General features: G+C 39.9%; 1 protein-coding gene across 1 annotated transcript; it reads left to right on the top strand.

Moving 5' to 3' along the window:
- The first annotated feature begins 5328 nt into the window (after nucleotides 1-5328).
- Nucleotides 5329-24507, top strand: LOC120573935 (homeobox protein Dlx4a-like). The gene is made up of 3 exons (XM_039823850.1): nucleotides 5329-6214; nucleotides 11753-11949; nucleotides 23798-24507. The coding sequence occupies exons 1-3, from the start codon at nucleotides 5887-5889 to the stop codon at nucleotides 24038-24040; spliced, it is 768 nt and encodes a 255-aa protein (XP_039679784.1). The 5' UTR covers nucleotides 5329-5886; the 3' UTR covers nucleotides 24041-24507.
- Nucleotides 24508-26912: the final 2405 nt, after the last annotated feature.

Raw genomic sequence — 26912 nt, 5'->3', positions numbered from 1 at the left:
TGCATAATTTGCTCTCAGGCTGCACCGGTCTCTCCAGCCCTGCCAAATGACCGCTTCGCCTTTTTCAGTCAGTCTGTGATAAAAAAAAATGTAAAAAAAGGAAAGATATTTGACGACTTAGCAAGATTGTGCCGCTAAATAACAGCATTGACACAGCGAAGAGGGTGTGCCCGGCGCTCACAGAGGTGAAATCAGGGAGGGGAGGAATGTTGGCTGCACATGAAAGCCGGAGCGCAGGCTGGGAAGTGTAATAACTCTCCACACATCAGCCATGATGGTATAATAAGCCTGATCCTAGAGGCAGGAGAGGAGAAACCGGGAAGAAACATGCCAAAACATCTCTCTCTCTCTCTCTCTCTGTCTGTCAGTCTCTGTGTCTCTCTCTCTCTCTCTCTCTCTCTCTTTGTCCACAGTATGTTCAATTTCTTTTCTTCTTTTTCTTTTTTTTCCCCCAAGTTGGCATGTGAAAAATTACAGCTATACACAACGTAATGCTGATGGGAGTTGACATTCATTGATTCATTCAAACGGGCTTAGAAATAGACAAATGTGCATGCTAGAAAATAAAATGTGCATTTATCTTTTTTTCTATGTGTGTGTGTGTGTGTGTGTGTGTGTGTTGCAGCTTGGAGTGACAGCAGGGCCTTCAAAGAGTCCTGTCAAAACCAAGATTAGTGACTAAAGAGGGACTCGCAGGCCTCGGGCCAAGTCTAAAAGTCTAAAAACATCCGTATAGCCTGTACCTTTTATCTCCAGGCTGGTAGGTATAGGTCTTGTTTAAAGTACATGAAAGAAATACTTTAGTAAAAGTACAAGTATCTTGCCAGATAAACGACTTCGGTAGAAGTTAAACTCACCTTTTACAGTAGAATATTACTTGAGTCAAAGTCTTAAATTATTTAAATTATTAATTAAGCATCAAAAGTAATTTTCTGATATTAATGCTGCGTTCCAGACACAATTTTTAGCCCGTGAGTTACGACTTCAAGTCACGACTCACGACTTGGTGGCGTTCCAGGCAAAGTCATCACAAACCTTTCTAGCTAACGTTAGCTAACGTTGACGATAGCTAGCGCTACAGTAGCGATTTCTAGTCGCCGACATATTTTGGGCTTCAGTTAATAAACATAACCTGTAGTAGTACACGATCGTATATGTATTGTTTTGATTACAATGTGCGGAATTACTTTACGTTGCCTATTTATGTCTATTTATTTCTATTTCTCACTGTTAAAAAGATAAAAATAGATAGTTTAGAGAGACAGTAGTTCATGTTTACATGCGGGCGCCATCTTGGGTCACGACTAGTTGAACGACTAACGCTACTGTCTTTCTAATCTGTCTTTTTAATAAACTGTCTGTACACTTACAAAGTTCTCAATGCTTCGGTTCACATGTAGGGACCCTCATTATGCTACCGTGTAAGTGTGGTGCTATTTTGAGCCTTGTTAGCAGTATAGACATAGAGATTTCTATTTACTTTTGCCCCGACAACTAGCATTATAAGCTAATTAGCGGTTTGGGCTAAAACTGGTCACATTTGATTAGCATGAAAACATATCCCAGAGAACGGTCAACTCTGTAATCATGTGTTATTAACCCCTAGGTTCATCTTGCGCCGGAATTGTCCTTTAACACTCCGCCACACATTTTTTTCTAATCGTTGAATTTTTTGGTGCAATAATATATACCCTACTTTTAGCTTTTTTTGGTGGAAATGCTAACAACTCACAGACCTCTGAAATGTAACAAGAGGCCCCAACTATACTGCTGTTTTAGAGGGTCACACGCCAAACACGGTTAGGAAACACTGGTTTCATCTTTAAAAATGCATTTAAGCTTATATTATGTGTTTAGGCTAGAAGAAAAAAAAATATCTTAACCCCCTGGAGTCTGGGGGTATTTTCAGACACTCTGCTCTATTATTGTTGTCAATTTGAACAAATGTAAGCAGTATTTTCTAACTCACATGCTTTTTTGTATGCAGCAGAAGTGCAGCTACAATACTAGCTTAGCACCACGCTTCAATATTAGCCTATTACCGTTATAGTACAGTTCAGTCTCAATTAAAAATGGCAGCAACTTCTCTGTATTTCCTTGACATATAACTTTTTATAACTTACAGACATAAGTTAAATGAGCGTTGACAAGCCGGACAAAACCGACAATAAGTCAAGACAACGTATAAGTTAAAGTTTTGAGTGGCCGGGTTGGGTCACCGGGTAGAGCAGGCGCACATACTGAGAGGTTTATGCCTTGACGCAGAGGTCCAGGGTTCGAATCCAACCTGTGACAATTTCCTGCCTGTCTTCCCCTTCTCTCTCTCTCTCCTCTTTCTCACCTAGCTGTCCTGTCAAATTAAAAGGTTGAAAAGACCCAAAAAATCATCTATAAAAAAGAAATTTAAGTTTTGAAAAATTATAAACACAAGTTCAATACCCCAAAATGTGCCACGACAAGTGGAGTTACAGTAAAGAGAAGAAAAAAGTTCACATGACTTAATGGGGCTATCCTTTTTATTTTTAACAGTGTAAGTATGCGTTTCATGATTGTCCTTTTTAAACTGAGACATAACTAAGTACAGCTGTCAGATAAATGCCGTGGGGTAAAAAGGAAAATATTTCCCTCTGAAATGAAGGGGAGCCGAAGTACTAAGTACCTAAAAAGTTCACTTGTTCACTTGAATAGTTGCAGCTACTTAGCTGAGCACCAATAGGCTGTTGTAACACCAGCCTGACGCCATGATGGGACCTTCCTATGGGCTTTTCAGACTCAATAATGTAACGTTTGAGGTCTGATTACATCTTGCGTTTATTGCAGCCTTGTTCTAAATGCAGTGATGCGTTCCAAATGTAGCTGATTTTCTTACATGCAGTGGTGGAAGAGGTATTAAGATCCTTTTACTTAAGCAAAAGTACTGACCACCCACTGTAAAAAAATAAATAAAAAATACTCCGTTACAAGTAAAAGTCCTGCATTGAAAATGTTACTTAAGTATGTAAGTATGATCAGGAAAATATACATTTACTATTACAAGGAAAAATCTTCCCATTGTAGAAAGTGTAAAGGATCCAACCAGGTGTGTGTTTAATGGTGTAATCATTTCAACTGGACTTTTAGGCCGTTATATTGTTGGCTAGTTTCATTTAGAATAAAAAAATCTGATTTTATAAACTACAACTAAAGCTGTCAGATGAATGTAGTGGAGTAAAAAGTACAATATTTCTCTCTGAAATGTAGCAGAGTAGAAGTAGAAAGTGGCATGAAAAGAAAAGACTCAAGTATACTCAACATTTGTACATAAGTAGGCCTACAGCACTTGAGTAAATGTACTTCATTCCACCACTGCATCCCTGTCAGTAAATGTGACCCAGTGGTGTAGTCTACGTATACGCAGTATACCCACTAAGAAAGCTCCAGGATTTCCATATACCCACTTAAAAATGCCCAATGACCCGCAACAACATACTTTCCATTATATTTTTGATATATTTTGAATTGTCACCTCTGTTTTTCTTCTTCACGTAGGCTAAATAAAGCAAATTGGTGCATAAATGTGTATCCGAATACAGTAAATTAAGTCATTGACGCTCAAAACTTCCCTTGGGAGGACACCCAGACCCCCCACTATGATATGCCCCCCCCACCCCCAAAAAAAAGGCAGATTCTGGCCAATATATATAGTACAGTATACCCACTACATTAGACTACACCACTGATGTGACCTAAACTGAAAACTTAAGGGAATTTTGTATAATAAAGGGCAACATATAGCCAAAATGCAGACTTGATTATGAAGTTGCAGTCACTCTCAGTTATAGTTGTCCTGCATGCGTGGACTACTGTAATAATTACACGTGAAGGAATGATTTATCGGGGTCTAGTTCCACTGAGATGCCTTTAAGGTATCCGTCATTATTCTATATGCATGCGGTGATGCTGTGAGGTTGAATTTTTTCATTTGAGAGCAGGCCCACGTACAGTCCGGGATTCCCACCGCATGATGAGCGTATAATGACGGTGATCTGAGCGAGATTACACTGTCCGAGTCTCTGCTCGGCCAAAATCACAAGTTTGGAGTTTCTCTAGGGGGGCGATGTTTGTTGTAATTGTCTCTCGTGTGGGACCACAGGCGGTGCCCTCAGAGAGTGTGTGTGTGTGTGTGTGTGTGTGTGTGTGTGTGTGTGTGTGTGTGTGTGTGTGTGTGTGTGTGTGTGTGTGTGTGTGTGTGTGTGTGTGTGTGTGTTACTCTGCTACTTCTGAGGGTTATTACGTTGGCGTAAAATCACGCCGCTCTCCATTAGTGTTTTCAGACGCAGTCTCATCCCTTCGTCTTCATTTTGTGCCAACAAAAGACAAAAAAATAAATAAATAAATAAAGAGAGAAAAATAGCACAATGATATGTTTTTTTGGAACTTGGGAGTCTTGTGGATGAGTGTAAGTGTGTGTTTAATAAAAGCCAATTTGGATAATAAGGTCTGCGGCCTTTCAACAGCAGCTTATGGGGATAATTTGGTCTGATCTGCCTTGTTTTGCTTTTGGCACGCAGGAAGAATTTTATTTTTGGAAAAGCGCTGCGTTTCATGAGCCAACCTGCCATCATGCCTTTTTTTTTTTTTTTATTTTATATGAAATCGTGCACAGTATTGGTGAATAGTTAGTTCTTAAATATAGGCCTATAGTCTACGGTGCAACACATGATGGCAAACATTCCTATATTTTTTATGTAGGCTAGCCTAATTTACGCACGCAACGATTATCAGATATTTTAAAGTGCGCCTATAGACCTGTTTATTTTCTTCGTTGGCTATAATGATCCAAAGTTAGGATAAAGTCAATTAAGGCCTCAAGCAGTCACCTCAAACGAGAAATAATTGGTAAGTATTTTAACTAGTAACAACAAACCTAACACTTCTGTAGTTATTTAGCCTGAAAGCTATTCCGGTATTTTAAAAAAAAAAAAATTATTTAGGCTATTTATCTTTTTATTTCAGTGAATCTGGCCTACTGAGCCTGAATAAACCGACGGCCTGCGGCCACCTAATGAAAGGAGTCGGTGCCTGTAGATCTTTAGCCCAGAATTTCACACGGAATTATATTTTAATGGTTAAATGGCTCCTCGCTAAATAATTCTTTTTAAAGTGGGCATTCAGGCCTACTCTCTGTCTCACACACACACACTCTCTAAACGGAGAGGAGCCGGTCCACCGCTCGCGCGGATTGTGATTAGTTGACACGGCGAAGAGCTGCAGCCAATGAGCGCGCGGTGTGTGCGAGAGTGGAGGCAGAGAACGTTCCATGCAGACACACACACACACAGTGCGCTCTGAAGAGGAGGAACACACACTCCGCTCCTCTGCGCTGCCGAACGCCTCCTTCACAACACGGGACGAAAACAAGCACCGGGCTGGCTGTTTTTTGGAGGGTGAGAAGAAGGAAAATAACCCCATTCGAAGGATATTAAATCACTTGAACTGCCTCTTTGGTCGGGAGTTCCTTGGTTGTTGTTTTTTTTAACTCGAGTGCTGTCTTGGCTGCACCTCGGCCCCCTAGCTTCCCGCGTCTTGTTCTCAATGGTAAACAGTCAGCGTCACGTCCATGGATCCTTCAGCTGGGATGTAGCGGAGGACAAACCCACCTAAAGCCGCTTTAAATACTCGTCATTCAGCAGGAATATAGTGACATTAAACGAAGGTAAATCTTTTCTTTTTTTTTTTTATAAAGGCTGCTGTTGGTTTATGGAAAGTGAAAACCTTCTCTGAAAGTCTTTAGACCTTTTTTTTTTTTAACATTGATGGTGGGTTGCTTTATGATGGCCCCCGTCTGGAGGTCATAGCTGACCCTTTTTTTTATTATTTCCCGCCACATCACTGCCCCTCACCCCAATGATGACTATGAGCTCTATATCGGACACTTTAGTCCCGCCTGACCCGTCCAAATCGGCGTTTTTGGAGTTCGGCGGCCACGGCTACACCGGACACCAGCAGCACTCCCCCGGCCTGTCCCACAACCATTACTCGGTCCACGGTCTGCACGCCGTCGGTTCCTCGCAGCACGACGGGCCCTTCTCCTCTGGTGCATCGTCGTACGGTCGCCCGCTGGGATACCCGGCCTATCACAGCCCCGTGACCGCGCACCACCCTGGGGCCTACCTGCCCTATCAGCACGGTGGTCACGGCGGCGCGCTTGGACACACCAGACTGGAAGATGCGGGTAGGTTTACACAGGACATTTATAATAGAAAATATTCGTCTTTTGAACTTTCCCTTTTGCATTAACGGTGTGCTCTTGTCACCAATGTGGTCTAACTCCTAAATGGTTCCCAATGGGGAATTGCAGCACATGGGCCACCCAATTACATTAACACGCTCATTCATATAACGGACTTTCAGGTGCAGTCGAGTTGGAGTTTAAAAAAAAAAAATTGGAAGAAAAGTAAAACAAACAAAAAGAATAAAGAGCTCTTAGCCAATCAGGGCCACTTGTTTTTATTGGGTCATGGTTTATTTGATTTTTACTGGGCCCACTCATGCTTAATATATATATATATATATATATATATATATATATATATATATATATATATATATATATATATATATATATATATATATTTCCATTAGGCTATTTGTGTCGTCTCTACATGGGTCTTTATGCAAGACTGCCCAAGTCAGAAATATGTTGCTTGTATAGACCTACTATCACAGAGGGCATTAAATGCAACAATAGACACAGCATGAATTAATCTCATGGAAGAGAAGGTTCTTCTTAACAGATGTTTTATTTAGGCCCATTCAAATAGCTGAAGTATAGTTTAAAAAAACACATGAAAATTAACCACAGTCGAGCACAATAATTGGATGCACACACGGGTCGCCCACAGCGTCATGTTTCGTGTACTTTGGGGTTGGACGGGAGATGAGTTTAAGGCCTGCACAGACTGTGGGACTCTCCACAAGAAGCAGCCGACACCGGCCCTGTGGTGTCCCGCAGCGGCCCAAAACCATAACCTTCAGCCCGTCGTCTCCCAAATAACATCCACCCTGTTTCTGCTGCCTGCACGCGCTCCCTCCGCACACACTGACAGGGCTGCAATAATAATAATAATACATAAATAATAATGTGTTAACTACCAACTTCACACCTGAGAAGTTGCCAGAAATAACTGTATTTGATTAAAACTAAATGTTAATTGAACCAACATATTCCCTCTGTTTAATTTAAACTTCCTTTCAAAATAAAATAGCACGAGAATCCTAACCTTTGAGAGAAAACGGATCGTTTTTTAAATTTTTTTTAAATTATTTTTTTTTTTACCTCAAAACAATTCGATTATGAATTACTTAATTCGGCTATTTTTAAACATGTACTTTTTTTTTGCTTATAAATAAAACCTTTACCGTCAAGGCCCGGTTAAGCAAATTCCCTGCCGACCACTTGACATAGAGCTACACTGTAAACAGTAGCTGTTGGGTGTGATAGCTTATGTCTTCAAAGGTTACATGGTTTCAATGCAACAACAACAACAAAATGCAAAAATATAGAATTTATATGATCCTTTTATATGTTTTAAGGTATTTGATAAGGCATTTTATAATGTCCTCCATTGCTCAGATATTTGGTGAAGAAGAGCAATCTGCACTTTACTGCAGCCTGAATGGCTGAATGACATTATTGTTAACAGAGTCTGATCATGTACCACTATTACTACTAATAATAACAATAATAATAATAATAATTATTATTATTAATGTTACATACAGGTCATTCTTTTCACATTCAATTAAATGATTACTTGACGGCAGGCAAACAGTTCTTTCTTTCTTTCTTTCTTTCGTCTGTACCTATATTTTCTCAGCACAAACTCAGCTCTAAGTCTGACTTCTCATCTTGTCAATTTAAAATATGCTGCTATGTATGAAGTTACCAGGAAGCCAAATTACAAGAGAAATGACAGGGGAGCCAATACAAATGTACAAATCTCTTAGTGAAAATTACTCAAAATATTATTATAGAGCAGTTCAAGGTTGTAAAAAAAATATTGTTTGACTATTTATCCTTACAAATACAGCAGAAAGATGTAAAAAAAAATAAAATAAAGACTATAAAAATTCTATCTATGCCTTTAAATCATTGGCCATAGTAATATGTTTGATTTCATTTCAGTTTCTTGCAAAAAATGTGTATGGTCTACAGACCATAAATGATTCAGTGAAAGCCCCACATCAGCACGTTGTGTCTACTTCATTAATATATACTGTACATGAAGCAATGTTACAATAAATAAAAGACTCCATCTCAAGGAACAGTTATCACTTATTATACTTTTAAAAAAAAAAAAAAAACTTCTAATGATGGTTCTTCTATGATTTTTGCGCTGATTACGTAGTTCAGAGGGCCGCTACAGGGAAGGACGCGTTTCTTCTGCCAGCTGTAAAACATATTTATAATCATATTCTCTGTGTCTGAGATTGGTGTTGACAGTACAGTACTTTATATGCAGCACTACCGCTGCCAATTCCCGAAGAAGTCCAATTAAATTCCCCTGATTGGAGTTTTATAACAGTTTGTTCTATGAGGTCAAACAGGGAGTCAGACCTCTCGGGTGGCCCAGAACATAAGCAACGTCACTATTACTGTATACTCTTCATCTGGTTTGTCTGAAGGACTTTTGTGGAAAACAAAAGGAATAGGGACCATGCACCGCCGTGAAATCGTTAAAGATCAATATAAATGTGTAAAGGTTACAACCGCTTGAGATAATAACAATGACTCGCGATGCCATTTTTTTTCTTCTTTTTTTAAATGGCCTAGGCCGTAATCTAGTTCGCTTCGGTCATTTAAGATAAAACACAATTTCAGTTGCATTTTTGACTCATCAGAAGGACACATCTGTTGTTTGGCACAGTTTATATAAATAAAGGAATAAGGAATGTTTTTCAGTCATTTGTCTGCAGCTCATTCGGTTAAAGAAATCGTGAATTGTATCGAATTGTGTGATGAGTGTATCATTACATCCCTAAAAATGATTTTTTATATATATATATATATATATATTAGGGCTGGGCGATATGGAGAAAATCAAATATCACGATATTTTTGATCAAATACCTCTATCGATACCAAAGCGATATTGTAGTGTTGACTATCGTTGTTTTCACAACACATTTACACAATGAGATTTTTGATAAATAATCCTCAGTAATGTGGATATAATGACTAAGTGGGTAAAGGCAAATAATAGAATGAATGACATCACTTTACTGTAATGCAGCCTTTAAAACCAGGAAAAGACAACACTTATTCCATATTACGATTTCCAAAATCTAAGTCAATATCTAGTCTCATATCACGATATCGATATAATATCGATATATTGCCCAGCTCTAATATATATATATATATATGTGTGTGTGTGTGTGTGTCTTCACACACAGCCATTATTTAAACACAGTATAAACATGTCATATTTCCTTATTTGGGTGCACTAAGAATGCCTTGTGGTTATTTCTGTATTTCCTCGTAAGGGGTTACTACCTCAAAACATTTCTACGTATTAGGGCTGCACGATATATGTCGTTAAAAAAAAACACATTATTGCGTCATCGCAATAATAACTGGCGCAATAACCATATCCCAAAAGGCTGTGACACATCGCAAAAGACACTTGGAGATTTTTTTTATCAGTAGAAAACTGCACTTCAAAATGGAACTGTCACTCTTTTTTTTTTTTTGTGCTGCCTTTTATATTTAATTCAGTGTTCAATTTGTTCAATACAAGAATGTTGGAAATAATGTACCTTTCATTTGTTTTAGATTCAGCAGAATATCGAAAGCAGCAGAACTGAGTACACTTTAATATCGGTTTATCGCGATATTTAACAACGTTATCGCGTATTTTCCTCATGTCGTGCAGCCCTACTACGTCTGAATAAGGTTAAATGAATAGAAATATTTTTTATTTAAAGGCGGAAATAAAACATATTTTGACACATACTGTACCTATACAGCAGGGTTGTCTGTGGGACCCCAAACATTAAAGTAAAGCTACTGCTAGGGCTGGGCCATATGGAGAAAATCAAATATCACGATATTCTTGACTAGATACAAATATTATAGGATTGACAGTTGGTGCACAATGAGATTTTTGATAAATAATCATCAGAAAGTCGATTTAATGACAAAGCGTGTAAAGGCGACATAATAGAACGGCTAGAGCAGTCTGCTAAGCTCAGAAAAAGACATCACTTTACTCTAATGCAGCCTTCAAAACCAGGAAAAGACAACACGATTTCACGATATCCAAAATCTAAGACGATATCTAGTCTCATATCGCGATATCGATACAATATCGGTCATATTGCCCAGCCCCGGCAACTGCCAACCCAAAAAAACAAGGGGTTAAAACCCAATCGTGCCGGTCATGAAATGCACACCCTGGTAAGTTTTCTTTTCCAAAGTGCCCGTTGCTTCTCTTCTCTCGTCCGGTGTTGATGCACTTCAGCGCGGAGCTGCTGCCTTTCCTGCGGCTTGCTTTGCACGAGCTGCGAGCTCAGTTACAGAATCACGAGCGTCTTGTGGGGGCCCCTCGGCTTGTCCACAGCTGTTCCCTCCTGCCACTGCAGGCTAGAAGCTCATGTCATAACAAAGATCAGCGTGGGCGAACACACAGTTGTATAGCTTTCTTGAGAAAAGAAAAAAAACAACCCTAAAGGGAAGGAAAGCCCTCTCGACGGAGCTGCACGTAACCCAAACTGCTTTGGAGCAAACAAAGAGGAGTCATTACACATTCATTGCACACCATCATACTATGTATATAATATATATATATATATATATATATATATATATATATTAATACTGAATTGTACTTTGTTTATGGCATTTTGTTCCTTGAGTTCATAGCAGTCTGGACTCGGTGAAGTCCTGCAGTAAATCCACCGGAACATATTTCTTTTTTTGTCACACGATATTACATTGGAAAAAAATAAATAATCGAAAAGCCTTTTATTTTGAAACAAATTACAAATTCCTATCTTGGTCCACTGCGGCCACCACATAAGTTTTCTGTTATATGGTTCAATTTGAGATGGTTGAGGTTAGGTGCACACGCGGGTGGACTGTTTAACTGTAATACAATGTCAATGGTTAAAGCCCCTACGTGGCCTGTCCCTACATGCACAAACATACTAAAATACAATAAATGGACCTACATTTTATTTTTTTTAAACACTAATATCCTGTAAAACAATGCTGAATGGGTTGCTGTTTACACTCTAATAGAGGCCACGTGTACCATACTGTATATAAATTTTTTTTGGTATTTTTGTTTTTACATCTACGTACTACTCCCATTTTACTTTCCCAGGCGTTTTTCGTGGGATAGACAGGTTGATCAAAAGCAGTCGGAAAAACCTCCCATGATGAGGAAAACAGCACAAAGATTTTCAACGAGCTTTCCCTTTTAACAGAGCTCAAATATGTCACAAAAAAAAAACAACCAAAAATATACATCAAAAAGCAGGACTGAAGTGGCGTTCTTATCGTCCACAACATTTCATGAAGCGTAAAGGGGATGCAGTGTGTGTTGTTGTTGGTGGCCATGTAGGATGAAACCACTGCGTAGAGACGATGCATCGCCGTGACTCCCAGGGCCAAACAAATCTGACCCCCCCCCCCACACACACACACACACACACACAAATACCCCGCGTTGATATTTATCTCGAGAACGTCCTGCTCTTTCTCCAGATCACGAGAAGCCCACGACGGTGATAGAGAACGGGGAGGTGAGGCTGAACGGGAAGGGGAAGAAGATCCGGAAGCCTCGGACCATTTACTCCAGCCTGCAGCTCCAGGCCCTCAACCAGCGCTTCCAGCAGACCCAGTACCTCGCCCTGCCCGAGAGGGCCGACCTGGCGGCCAAACTGGGCCTGACACAGACCCAGGTACTAACACACACAAAATACACTAAGTGCTCTTTCACATTTAGAAGCCATACACTCTCAAAAGCCTTCTTTAAATTTCAAGATGATTCATGGAAATAAATTTAAAGAAATCCTAATGAACGCAAGTTCATTGCGCAAATTAAGTATTTTACACTCATGAGGAATAAAATGTTTAAAAAAAAAAAAACTATATTCCTGAAGGTATACAAACATAAATATATGTGATGACAGGCGTCGGAAACATTTTCTAATATGAACAAAGTGTTTGGCTAATTTCTCTAGTTGAGGGCGTATGTGCATCATCTCGTCCTAAACTTTAAAGTATACATGACGCACTGGGAGGCAGTTGCCCGGAGCTATCACTGAAATGCATGACCACAGCATATACGTAGGTTAATATTAATACAACATACATGTGGTGTAAATGGGGAACCCCCCCCCCCGAAAAAAATTAAATAAAAATAAATAATTATATGAGATTTATGTGAATCTTCTAGAATCTTAATCTTGCATGTCTTAGATTTTTTGCGTGGATTGGATTTAAAGTCTTCCTTTGTTCACAGTGACAGGGCAATAATTATTAAGTATTAAAGCTGGTACATTCTTTTTACTGTTGTCACACGCAGAGTTGTTTTGCCAATTGTCAGCTTTCCCTCTTACACACACACACGCAACAAAAGCCTATTGGTAGCCTTCATGTCTGAATTTAGTTACTGCCTTCGTTTATTTAAAGGGAATAAAAAGCGCAAGATGTCAGTCCATCAGACATTTTCAATTACAGATAGCAGCAAGGGAAAAATGAAAAGGTAGTTTTGTCTGTAGCCTGCCATGGCTATTTCAACAGGCTCTCTTTCTTCAGCACTTGTTTTTATAAGTAGTCACAGTCCGTCTAAAGATATGTTTTTACAGAATGTATATTGACAGGATACATTTTTCATAATGAAACGGGTCAAAAAGACCGATTCAGTTCTTGACTGGGTTTGAGTGAATATGTAGTTTCTGTGTTTTGGCTTTGCAGGGCAGTGTAGTTATTATATATATATATATATATATATATATATATATATATATATATATATATATATTACTAGCACATTCATTCTATGGCATTAGTAGCAATTGACTCTTTCACTAAAATAGTACAGATTTTTACACTTATGTGGAGCATTTGGTAAAATTTGGAAAAGAGGAACCTACAGAGTAACACACATGCGTACTGTAATATACTGTATACTCTATTCATATTGTGTGTAACGTGGCAGAAATGCACATCACGCTTATTCCAACGAACAGGGCTGGACGCTGGAAGACTTGTTTTGCCACTTGTCAGCTTTCCCCCTTTTTCTCAAAAAACACACACACACGCACACAATGCACAGTCGCTGTTATTTAGAGCTGTTATCATGTACGTTATGTACACGTAAATAGAATCATTGTTCTTTCTCAGCAGCAGAAAAGGAGACAGCGGCACATTTTGCCAGCAAATAAAGACATGTATTTTTGAAAGTCACATAATGCTCTGTGTAGCATTATCAGAGACGCGTGCGTGTGCGTGCGTGTATGTGTGTGTACTGTACATAAGCAGCTGCTGATGTCATCAGATGAACCGTCCTAATCCCGTATGAATTAGGCGCCGCAGCGCTGTTTACTCTGGGAGTAAGAGATGATCCATTCGTCTGCCTTTGCCTTGTAGTGGCAAAGTGGTTTTGAATGCGGTCTGCTGCTAGTCATACTCGCTGCATGCTTACCAAAGAAGCTACACTGTTTGTCTGTGTTCTTTGAGGTGTTTTGGATCAGGGAAAGTGGGCTTTGAGTGATTGTATTATGGTCTGTGTCAGATACTAGAGCGCTATTAAAGGATCTGGCTGTAGTTTGAAGGAATGCGGACACAGTTCTGTGGGCTTTGGATAAAGAGTGTGTGTGTGCTTTTTTTGTACTGCTGGTGCTTCTTCTCTCTGAATGCTTGCCCTTTTTTAGTGTGTAGACAAGTCAGTGTTAACGTGGGACCTGTTTAGCGACGAAGCCCAACAGTGGTTTTACAGATTATTTAACAGTGTCGCTCGGCCATTGTCTTAAGGAATTCATTTGTTTTCCACAGCTCCCCAATTTGCTGTAGTACGGTCAAAAGGTGAACCAGGAAGTCAAGCTGCATTCATTAAATTAAGTGCACAAGAAAAACTGGAATCCGCGTCGTAAAACAGCGGCCCCATTCAGTCCTTTCCTGAGATGAGCTCCTGCGTTATTAGGCAGAGCCTGCGCACTACAGTCCTTCGTCAGCCGAGCCAGTTGAGAGCACGCACCTTGTCACTACCCGGTGTGAGTCGAGTGCAGATGTGAGTTGCGCGTGCGTCACTTTGCGACAGACGCAGATCTGTTTTGCTGTTAGCCACAGAACAATGAGATAGACATTACATAGCAGTAATTTATTATTTAGCGTTAAGGCATCACATTTTCACGGCATGATCCCTGATGTCAGTTCTAGATTAGAGGCTGAAGTAGCCGACAAGAACCTGCTAACGAGAGACTTCTGTAAGTCAGTACAATAAAAATGGACCTACGTAACGAAGTTCGTTCACTGCTGGCTACAAGTTAGCAATCAAACACAACAAAGGCTGTCGCTTGAACGGCGTTTTGAGCTAACGTTAGCAATGAAACAATCATAGATAGCTAAAACGTTGATGATGAACCGTGATGGGTGTTTGGAACCAACGCTTCGGCTGTAATTTCACTGTTTCACGTTCATTTTCTCCTCCAAATAATTGGGACTATCCTGGGCGTGTGTTTTTCCACCCCTCTGATCGTCTGCCCACTTGTTGGCAAATGTTGCTAACTGCAATTGTTTTTTTTCTTTAACGATCCGATAGTTGCCACGTGCAGATATAGTAAAAATACTTTTTTCAAAAATCGCTGACATTGAAAACATTGACATTAAGAGCAATTTGTCAAAATCCAGAGTTTTGCAGACTCATCCAATGAGCAAACAATGTTCTGTCTGGCGATGGGGTTGGTGTAGAAAAGTAGTTTTAAAATCTCTTTATTGTGCACTACCAACTTTGTGCAAAAGTCAATTGGTTTTTCTCAAGCACAATTATAATTCCATATTTGAAGAACAGCATTTTTTTTTTCCCGCTTGTTTTTATTCAGTGCTGAAACCACACTAAAAGCATTAGAGCTTGCATTTTTATTTTTCATTTATTAAACATTAAACTTGTGTAAATATGGATATACAACACGCTGTTGTGTTTCGCAGGCTCGCTTTCTCTCCTCCTGGTGGTGGGGCAGTAAATAGATGGAGACAAAGAACAGCTTGTATTGAGACAGTCAAGTCAGCTGTCATTAGCCCCGTGTGCATATGGAACCGTACAAGCAACATACAGCATGTACTGGGGCACATACACACATTGCTCACACGCACGGGTGCACTCTAAGTCCACACAAATACCCATGCAGCTACTCAGACATATGCAGCTCATGTGCGCATTTTCATACATACATACACACATACAGATGGAAACATAAACACACACACACACACAAACAAAGATAGTGATCATACACCACATCTCTATCCTGCCTTCGTGCCATTAGGCCGGCAGCCAACCGCTGACCACTTTCCATCTAAATCTCTAATGTTCCCAGACGCAGCTGAGAAGTGGCACGTAGCACAGTTCCAACATTTTTCCTTGAAACCCTCTCTATCTCGATCCATCTTTCTCTCTCTCTCACACACACTGCCCATACTTAAACCACCCGCCAAATGGACGCCTTTTCTTTTTATTTCTCACAGGACCCCAACTTTTTTTGCCCACTATTCAAGAATATACAGACACACAAAGGTTTAGTTTAATGTTGTCACACATACTGTGTATACACACACACACACACACACACACACACACACACACACACACACCCCATCCACACCCCACCCACCCAGCGGCACCTGGCCTGCCTCTCAGCCACCCTCCTCCGCTAATGTCGGTGTCAGTGGTGGCGCTCTCAGGGAAGCTGTCAGCTCCATGTTGCTGCTGGAATATGAAACCAATAATTACGGCAGAAATCCTCTCACTGAGGCTGCATTAACTTAACGTGCTGTTGATTGACTCCTGGGCTCATAAGCTACGCTCCACATACTCTCTTTAGGCTTTCATCCGGGTAATTATAATACCGCAGGCACTGCGGTTTGGTGGTTGTCATTTTTATTGCCTCAGTCTATAGATTATTGAAAATAAGGGCTTACGATTTGGTTGTTGTAGCTAACTATTTGAACTGTTTAGTCACTACTTTTAGCTAACCTATTCAGCTGCTCATGCAATACTTTTAGCTATTTGTTTTACCATTTCTGTATTCAGATTCAGAAAACTTTGTTAATCCAAGGGGCAATTCATTTTTACAGTCTATCCCATTCATGTAATAAATAAGTACAGGAGGAACGACAACCAATCAGCATCAACATCAACATGCCAGTGACAACAAGAGCATAGATAAGTGTTTAAAGGTCTAGTGTGTAATGTGTTTAGTTGTACATTATCAAAATCTGTGTTGCCCGTTCACAAGCTTGTCCTTTTTCATGAATATTTACCTCCACCATCAACTCCAAGTATTCCTTTTGGCTTGACATTTTACATTTTGCATTTGCACAAACTGGGGTAGACGCTCCATATTCATGCGCCATCTTGAAATACGTTAGCCGGTAAGGGACATACGGGACATACTGCTCCGCCTTTCACGTTTCCCCTGTCACATGATAAACTCTCAGGGTGCTGCTAATGCTGCTAACTGTTATCGTAGCTTCCCGGCCTCCGGCGAGTTTGAAGAAGGGAACACGGAGGACCACGCGTATTCAAAATCCAAATTTCAGGAACAGGAGTCTTCTTCTTCGCTCCAGAAAAAGAAAAAGGATATTGAAAAGAGCAAGAGAACGGCTTTTTGAAGCGTGAAGGCTACCGTAGCTCTAATACGTACTTTGAACTGCGTGGCGCGAGAGAGTTGATTGCGATATACGATCTCAACGCTAGACGGGAGAGAAATTCCTACACGTTGGACCTTTAATAGCCTGATGGCTGAAGGAACGAAAGAATTCGCATACCGAGTTTTCCTGTGAAGGAACATATTAGCGCCGGCCTGTATGCATAACTAAAAATTCACTAAAAAGTGCACGGTCATGTTGACTACTAATTCCCCTGGTTGGGAAATCACTGAACTAGAAAGACAACTACGTTCTTATATGATTTCCTTTGCTGATATTACAATTTACTCAGTGTAGAAATTGGAGAAAGGGTTTTAAAGTGCAAGTTAATTTCGTAATAAAAAATTACAATTACAATGGCATCGCTTATTTATGGCGTGGCAGTTTGATTTTATGCATTTGCCACCATCCACACTAACTTCTAACAGGCAGTACTTGACGTCAGCAGATACTCTGGAACAATAGAGATCGAATTAAACGTCAAGTTTAGCTCTGTGTGACTTCTTGGCTCTTTGAGCATAAGCCTGGGTGTGAAAGCTGGGTGCCTTTTTGATGATCGGGCAAAGGGATCAGTTTTTCCACATATTTAGAGTCAATTAGAGCAGTCTGAAATTAGATTTTTTTTTTTATAGAATAAAATATCTTCCATAAACCACTTCAACCCTCTCCATAAATACCTATAAAATCCCAGGGTAATAATTCCCAGGACTGTCAGTGTGGAGGAGAAAACAATTTTAGCGCCAAGCGTGTTTTCTCTTCTTTTCTTTTCCCTTTCATCGCTCCTCTGTTGCCGCCCATGCAGCACCAGTCCTTTGGGCGTTCGTTTTTTTTTTCTTCTTCCCTTTGTGGCGCAGTTAAAACCTGTTTGAGACAAAAGTATCCGTCACCGGCTCTGTGTAATTATTTATGATTCATGTGTTCCTGCTAAGCTGACAGGTTGCCCGAGAGGCATATTCGTGTAATTTGATGCCCAATTTGCAAGCACACTGAAAACAAAGTGCATGTCAATTATATCAACAACAACACAACGGAGTCATCATCTCTAGCCACAGAAAATTGTCCGAAAGGAATACCCAGCTCAATCATTTAATACGTTATCATTGTTTATTCTTAGTCTTATTCACACACATACGTACTGTTCTTATTATGGGGCTGCTGCCTCGTGTTCAAAGGAATGAAGTACATTTCTTTTATTATTTGACATTATTCCATAAAGCAGAGCATCAGTGTTGGACTCACATTTTAATGGTACATTACATTACAACATTTAGCTGACGCTTTTATCCAAAGCGACTTCCAATTAAGTGCTTTCAAACCTTGAAGGTACTAACTCCGGACAGCAAGAAGTAAGTGCAAGTACATTAGCTTCAAATAAGCCAAACTACAAAGAGCCCCATGAAAGTGCTTTTTTTTTTTTTTTGTATTTTATTTATTATTTATCCAAGGTGCAGTCGGAAGAGATGTGTTTTTAGCCTGCGGCGGAAGATGTGTAGGCCTTTGGGTCATCCTGATGTCGATAGGGAGCCCATTTCCACCATTTAGGAGCCAGGACAGCAAACAGTCGGGATTTCGTAGAGCGATTGGTTGTCCCTGGCTGTGAGGGGGCAGCAAGCAGGTTTGGCTGATGCAGAGCGGAGTAGACGGGTTGGGGTGTAGGGTTTGACCATATCCTGGATGTAAGCTGGGCCTGATCCGTTCCTGGCCCTGTGTGCAAGTACTAGCGCCTTGAAGCGCATGCGGGCAGCAACTGGTAACGAGCGGAAGAGCGGTTGTAGTGTGACAGATCTGGTGTAGGTTGAAGACCAGTCGAGCCGCTGCGTTCTAAATTATCTGCAGGGGTCGGATGGATGGCACTCGCAGGCAGGCGTGAGATGTGAGATGACTAGCCGGAACCTGAGTTCTGCGTTAGAAGGGGACGTATCCTTCTGATCTTATGCATGTATCCACACGATCGGGTAGTTGCAGCAATGTTGGCAGTAAGGGACAGTTGGTCGTCGAGTGTCACACCCAGGCTCCTAGCAGTCTGGGTGGGGACCATTGTTGTAGTAGGAAACTCCTGGGTGGGAGAGAGCCCCTCCCTGGAAGGAACAGGAGCTCGGTCTTGTCAAGGTTAACTTTCAGGTGGCGTGTGGACAGCCAAGAAGAAATGCCAGTCAGACGGGCTGAGATACGTGCCGCTACCTGCGTTTCACACCGTGTGTTAGAATAATCGGTTACATAAGAGTGACATGACATTTCTTTTAGTAAGTGTAGGAGATCAGAGCATAGAAAAAAAGACCCATCTCTCTGCACCAGATGAGGGGCATGCACCCTTGTTGTCTGATATGTTCAGTGAAATCCTGCAGAGTGCCTCAAATAATAATAATAATAATAACAACAATAGGTAAGCTATTCTGTTCTTAGGCTAATATACTATATGTGACTATCAGATTGCAGCAATATTTCTGCTAGATATTTTTTTAATTAAACTTTAATATTAATTTATACAATTGCAATGCCTTGATTTTAGTCAAATTAGTACACAGTCATAGCCATAAATGCAATGGTACTAATAATTGGCATAATTTCTTTCGGTGTTTCGGTTTTCGGTCTTAGTTTCCTCTTTTTCGGTTTTCGGTTTCGGCCAAGAATTTTAATTTCGGTGCATCCCTAGTTTTTGTCATGACACGTTAGGGTTAGGGTTCATGTGTCATGACTGTGTCATGTGTTCATGACAGTGTCATGTCACTCTTATGTCGATACCGTCAAGTAAAGTGTTACCCAATAATTGATTCCCGGGGGTCCCTCGCAAAAGGGGGAATAATTTTTTTGTACTATATTTCAAACACAATGACAGAATGTAGGATTATTTTGGTCATATTTTTCATACACTTTCTATAATAAAATATTTAAAAGTAAAACTTTCAGATGGGGGACCTTAGAGAAAAAAAAAAAAATCTTATCAAATGTGGGTCCATGGTCTAATTTGTGTCAGTTTAGGGGTCCTTCACGTGAAAAAGTTTGGGATCCACTGGCCTATGTGATGCCATCTGTAGCTCCTGTATATTCTATATCTATCTATAACGTGTTTTCTAATAGGTTTGTGGAAGACTAGGTGCACGTATTTAGTGGAGGGTTTACAGGTCCTCCAAGAAAATATTACGTTTATGCAATTTCACATAATTTTGGACTATTATTATTACCGTATCGGTGTATAAAATGTCGGAACAGCTAGAGAAGATAATAAATAACACTCAAAAAGCTTAAAGACGGGCGCCCGGCTAGGTCAGTTGGTAGAGCGGGCGTCCATATATAGAGGTTTACTCCTCGACGCACCGGGCCCGGGTTCGACTCTGGCCTGCGGCCCTTTGCTGCATGTCATTCCCCCCCGCCTCTCTCTCCCCTGTCATGTCTTCTGCTGTCCTATCAAAATAAAGGCTGAAAATGCCCCAAAAAGTTATCTTTAAAAAATAAAAGAAGTCGGGGCGGCCTCTAGCTCACCCAGTAAGAGCGCTCGCCCCATGTAGGCTGAGTCCTTTGCAGCTGCCTGGGTTCGAGTCCGACCTGCGGCCCTTTGCTGCATGTCATCCCCCATCTCTCTCCCCCTTTCATGTCTATCCACTGTCACTATAATAAAGGGAAAAGACCCAAAAAATAATCTTTAAAAAAAATAAAAGAAGTCCACTGGGAGAAGTATTTTAGTTACATCAGGCTTAGCTGCTGCCTAAACCACACAATGGTAAAGAAAACCCTGTCCTGCCGATAATATTCCCCTATAGGAATATTATCGACTGGTTGATGACAGGAAATAATGCCCTAGCAACTTTTATTGTGTGTTTATTGCAATTGTATGATTGTATAGAATTGAATTGAATAAATTGGCCCCATTGTCATCAGATAGGTGCATCCCTAGTCAGTGGTACGGTGATATTATTTCAGGCACACCTACTGTAATGGTATCTGTATGTCAGTTATATTCCTGTTAGCTTGTTAGGCTATAACCTTTTATGATTCTATGATTGCTTCTGTACGGCTCATTATAACCTAATTGTAGTTTACTTTACTGCATTGTTATCTTTAATGGTATTCCTAGCAGGCGTGTCGGTGGTTGGCGTCGTATAGGATAGTGAGTGTATCGTTAGATTTTGTTGCATTTTTATCTTTAATTTAATATCCTCTTAGGTTGTTGCCTCTCTATTTGTCATAGTAGGAAAATGACAGCTGAACTTGATAACCTTAACGATGGCTCAGTTCCATCAAGTGTCCCAGGAAGCTATTTCAGTGAGTCAGCATGCCCAATACCAGGACCTCTCCTAAGTGGAATGCAGCCAGCATTGATGGTTTTGAATACACCTGTGCTTTTCCTACTATGACATGTCAACTGGGTTCACTGGGTTTAACTTGAGAGAATCAGCTAACGCAGTCATTTGATTTGATATATTTAGCACAAGAAAAAACACACACACACACACACACACACACACACACACAACAGCAATGATGCATTTAAGAGACGTTAAGTAAAAAGGACATGCAAGGGAAACCCAGAAAACCCTGAAAGGGCTTGGCATGTTGGGTTTTCTAGAATAATTCAACAATGCGTAGCATATACTGTCTATATATGTGTGTTTATTTATATATACATATACATATATATATATATATATATATATATATATATATATATATATATATATATATATATATATACACAGTACAGGCCAAAAGTTTGGACACACCTTCTCATTCAAATGCATTTCCTTTTATTTTCATGACTATTTACATTGTAGATTCTCACTAAAGGCATCAAAACTATGAATGAACACATATGGAATTATGTATTTAACAAAAAAGTGTGAAATAACTGAAAACATGTTTTATATTTTAGATTCCTCAAAGTAGCCACCCTTTGCTTTTTTATTAATAAGGGGGAAAATTCCACTAATTAACCCTGACAAAGCACACCTGTGAAGTGAAAACCATTTCAGGTGACTACCTCATGAAGCTCATTGAGAGAAAACACCAAGTGTTTGCAGAGTTATCAAAAAAAGCAAAGGGTGGCTACTTTGAATAATGTAAAATATAAGACATGTTTTCAGTTATTTCACACTTTTTTGTACATAAGTACATAATTCCATATGTGTTCATTAATAGTTTTGATGCCTTCAGTGAGAATCTACAATGTAAATAGTCATGAAAATAAAGAAACACATTGAATGAGAAGGTGTGTCCAAACTTTTGGCCTGTACTGTGTATATGTATATATGTATATATATATATATTTTGTTTTTTTATAATAATATGCCTCAAGCAAACATCTATGAAAGCTGAGTGACATTCATTTTACACTCATGCCTACTGATAGCCTACAAACACGAAGAACAGAAAGTAACCTTACATCACATACTGTGTGGCTCTGGATAATGAGGACAGCAGAAATAAAAAAGGTTCTGCTTATTAACGCCACAGGTCAATCAACTCCTGAAGGGGCCCCTGGTAGAGCTGTCGCCCATATATAGAGGTTTATTCTTCGACGCAGCGGGCCGCAATTTCGACTCCGACCTGCGGCCCTTTTCTGCATGTCATTCCCCTCCTCTGTCTCCCCTTTCAAGTCTAAGCTCTCCTATCCTATCCTTATTTTCTCAGTAATTACACTGTTGGATTTTTAGGCACATGCAGGTCGTCGCATAGCACTGCATTCAAATTTCACATCATTTAGTTCTTCTTCGAAAAATTGTAATGCATTTCCTCATGTGTTACGTTGTCGAAGGTTAGTGGTCGTGTTTTAAACGTGAAAAAAAGAAAGAAAAAAGACCGCCAACGCATATTTTGTCGTCATAGTTTCCTTTCGACAAATTAACACGTCGTCCTCAGTGCTGGTTAAGGATGAACCAGAACCCAACCGATAGAAGGTAGACCGGCTTAAGCTGCTTGATAGGGCTGCGAATCTGTCGATTAGTTTCTCGATTAATGGATTAGTTGTTTGGTCTGCAAAATGTCAGAAAGTGGTGAAAAATGTCCATCCACAACTCAAAGATATTCAGTTTACTGTCACAGAGGGGAGAATAAACTAGAAACATATTCACATTTAACAAGCTGGAGTAGAGAAGTTTTTACTTTTTTCCATAAGAAATGACTTAAACTGTATATATCAATAGTTGCTGATTTAACAGTTGACAACTAATCGATTATGCCAGGGGTCTTCAACGTATTTTTAAACCAAGGACCCATTAACTGAAGGAGAGATGGAGCAGGACCCCCGTACCACATATATTGTATATAATTAAGTTGAATATTTAACTGGGCCTACAATAAGTTGTAGGGCGGCCTAAAGCCTTTATACATATCTTTTTAGTGCATAGAATACTAAGCAATCAAAATTATTGTGGGCGTATTTTATGAATCATCTTTAAATGTTGCACATACTGTACATGTGGCACAGTGAATCCACAATACCGTACCGATACACGGGCATATCAATCTTTTATTATATAAATTGCAAATGTAAAGTGAGATGAACATAGAAACTTTTTTAAAAAATTTTTTTAGATAAAACATTGTTGACTGAGGTTTTCCTTTGGGGACATCATTTAAAGTTGAAAAAAAGGTTAATACATTGCAATATATCGCAGAATATCGCAATCTCTTTGAAATCGTGATGATATCGTATGGTGGGACCTCTGATGATTCCCGCCCCTACCCATTCTACAACCACACGGTCCCCAAATTGATTGTATTATTATGCAAACAGGACACATTTGAAGCTGTGGTGCATCACTGAACAAATTATGTTATCCATCATGGACGGAGTCATGTCCCAGTTTGGGATTCATAAAGCCTATCTATCTATCTATCTATCTATCTATCTATATTAACTATTTTCCTCTCCTTGTCCTTCAGGTGAAAATATGGTTCCAAAACAAACGATCCAAATTCAAGAAGATCATGAAGAATGGGCCCTGTGGACCTGAGGGAGACCACCTGGCCCCCCCGCCGCCGTCCTCCGCCTCTCCCTGCTCCCTGTGGGACATCAGCATGGCGGCCAAAGGCGCGCCGGTGCACTCGGGTGGATACATGAACAATTTTGCTCACTGGTACCCGGGACACCAGCAGGACTCCATGCCCAGGACTCAGATGATGTGACATGTCAGGAGCACGACGCGACCGTTCCAGGACAAACGATGGATTTATACTAAAAAAGGAGCTGACTGGCGCTTGTTAGGGACACGGACACCGTTACGAGCCTGAGACCACGCTGGAGGCAGAAACAATATTACTGGCAGAGATCAAATACAGGGAACAGATAGTGTGCTTGTCCTTAAATGTGGAAAGGCAAGGGGAACGAGATATAGCCATGACTATGTGTGAGGCTGTAGCATTAACCCGAGTTAGTCGCAGCCCGAGAATGGAGAAGGTTAAATTACTCCTGAATTCAACTTTTCATTTTGTATGAGGAAAACGTCTATCAAAAGTAAACGCAGTCTTACTTTAATACAGTACATTCAAGTTATTTCTGCCTGCAGAGGAGCTCGGCCTGCCAAGACTTTTTTTTTTGATCTAGCTACAACTCAAAGCTAATGCCAGTCCCTGCATCTCTGATTCTGGACATTTCGGGGTTCTGTCTTTTCAGGGTTTTACAGTACAGTGGGGCGGATACACGTGTAAAAAGAAGGCTTCTTCAGGGCTTCTTCGTATTTTTATTTTTTTTTATGGATTGGATTCAGAGGGCCCTCATTGGGGACCATCGTGTGTATTTTTGTAATTCTGACTGGGTGTAACACTATAAAGGGATCTGTGTAGCATATAGACTTTAGAGAACCAACAGAGGCCCTGATAAGGCAGGCTATATGAACAGGCAGACATTGTATGGTACTTATACTGCCCTTTTTTAAGAGAAATAGGCACTGAATGGACATGGTTACTTCATTGTATGAGTCAAATTTGATATATATTGTTTTCATAATAATAAAAGGATCTAAAGTGGTCAAAAGCCCAAAAAGAACCATAAAATGCATTTGAAAGCCAAAAGGATGGTGTGTGTGGGAGGGGTCATCAGATGTCCCTCGATACGATATTATCACGATACTTATGTCACCATAAGATATCATTGCGATTTTAAACATATTGCGATATTCTGCGATATATTGCAATGTATTACCTTTTTTTCAAACTTGAAAATGATGTCCCCAAAAGGAAAACCTCAGTCAACATGTGTTTAATCTAAAAAAGATAAGCTTCTCTGTGTAATCTCACTTCAATTTCTTTTATTATTCTAGAACCAAAAAGTTCAATTCTCAATGTGCAATTTATGTAATACTAATAGATCGATACTTGTCTCCCCACCTCTAGAAAGCCATGTATGTGTGAAATATTGACACCAGGCGATTTCTTCATTTTCACCATTAATTCCATTGACTAAATTTGAATAACTGGGCCTACCACTCCAGCTTACTCATTGTTCAGTTTTGTCCCCGGGAAGTGGAATTTTTGGAGGCGTCGGTGGTAAATAATGGGCCGTTAGATGCCGGGACTCTCATTAACTGCAGTTCTACACTTCTGATTGTGAACATTTCGAGCATTATGTTCCCTTTTACTCTTTGATGGATTTTAGTTATGTTTGCTCTTAGTTTAAATTAGGGCTGCACGATACGAGGAAAATATGCGATATGCGATAACGTAGAATATCGCGATAACGATATCGCTCGCGGCAAATTAACAGATATTAAAGCGTACTCTGTTCTGCATTTCCTGCTGCTCTCAGTATTCTGCTGAAATACAACACATTGCTTGCTGTATTTAAAACAAATGAAAGAAAACCATTTCCAACCTTCTTTTATTCAACAAATTGAACATTGAATTGAATGTGAAAGGCACCACTAAAAAGAAAAATGACAGTTAACATTTTAATGTGCAGTTTTCGGTTGATAAATCACAATATGTCGCAGCCTTTCGCAATGTGTTTATTGCGCCAGTTGATATTGCGATGACCATAAAAAAGAAAACCATATATTGTGCAGCCCTAGTTTAAAAAATTGTTTTTTTTTCAGCTCACCTCCTGAAGTCAGACACTACTGGAGTTTACAGTCCTGTATCTGTCGCCCGGAATTTATTCAACAACCTCTTAAAATTATGGAAGATAATATGTTGTCGATAATATATTGACTTTGGGTCAGGACATGCTATGTTATTTGAAATAAATCAAACCCAGTGATCATTGCCACCCTTTCCCCCCCCCCCATTTTGTTTATTGAACTTACACGCCACATTTGTTTTTGCACCTTCAACAGATAATCTCAAACTGAGGCTTCGGTGACGTATATATCACAAAAATAACACATTCAATCTCCCATGTGCCCCAGTGGCCCCGGAGCCACTCTTGCTCTAAAGTCGTAAATCAGAAGAAGCGGGGGGTCATGTCGGTGCGCCCGGCGCACATCTGGAAAAGCAGAAAGAGTCGTCAAACATCGTCAATGATTTTATAAAATGACCACCTCAATTATAGGCAATTTAGGACGCAGCTTGTGAAATAAAGCTTTTAAACTCCGATACTGTAATTATCTGTAATTGTCAGTCAAGGGAATATCCTTCTGCCCCCGGGGGCCTGAAGGGAAAATTCTGGGAAGTAGTGGATTACATCCAACTGGATTACTGAGGGCTAATCCTTTCACAAACTATATTCCAAAAATGCATTCATTGCTGTATTATTCTGCTTATGGTTTTCTTCATTTTTGTCTTTCTTGGGGTTACATTTTTTTTTTATTTTCACTTCATTTTTCCTCCCTAGGGTTTTCTTTTGTTTTGTGTCCAGGACAAAAAAGGAAAGTATATATTCCGTTACTGTATTAGAACAATCCAGCAGACAAAAGAAAAGTGGCCAAATTACCGTCAGCTGTAGTGTAATATGATGATATAAAGTGTGTGTGTGTGTGTGTGTGTGTGTGTGTGTGTGTGTGTGTGTGTGTGTGTGTGTGTGTGTGTGTGTGTGTGTGTCTTAAAAGGTGTGATAACTGACTGA

Source organism: Perca fluviatilis, chromosome 15 (genome assembly GCF_010015445.1).
Source record: "Perca fluviatilis chromosome 15, GENO_Pfluv_1.0, whole genome shotgun sequence".
Classification (NCBI taxonomy): domain Eukaryota; kingdom Metazoa; phylum Chordata; class Actinopteri; order Perciformes; family Percidae; genus Perca; species Perca fluviatilis.
This window is presented reverse-complemented; position numbering and strand designations above follow the sequence as displayed.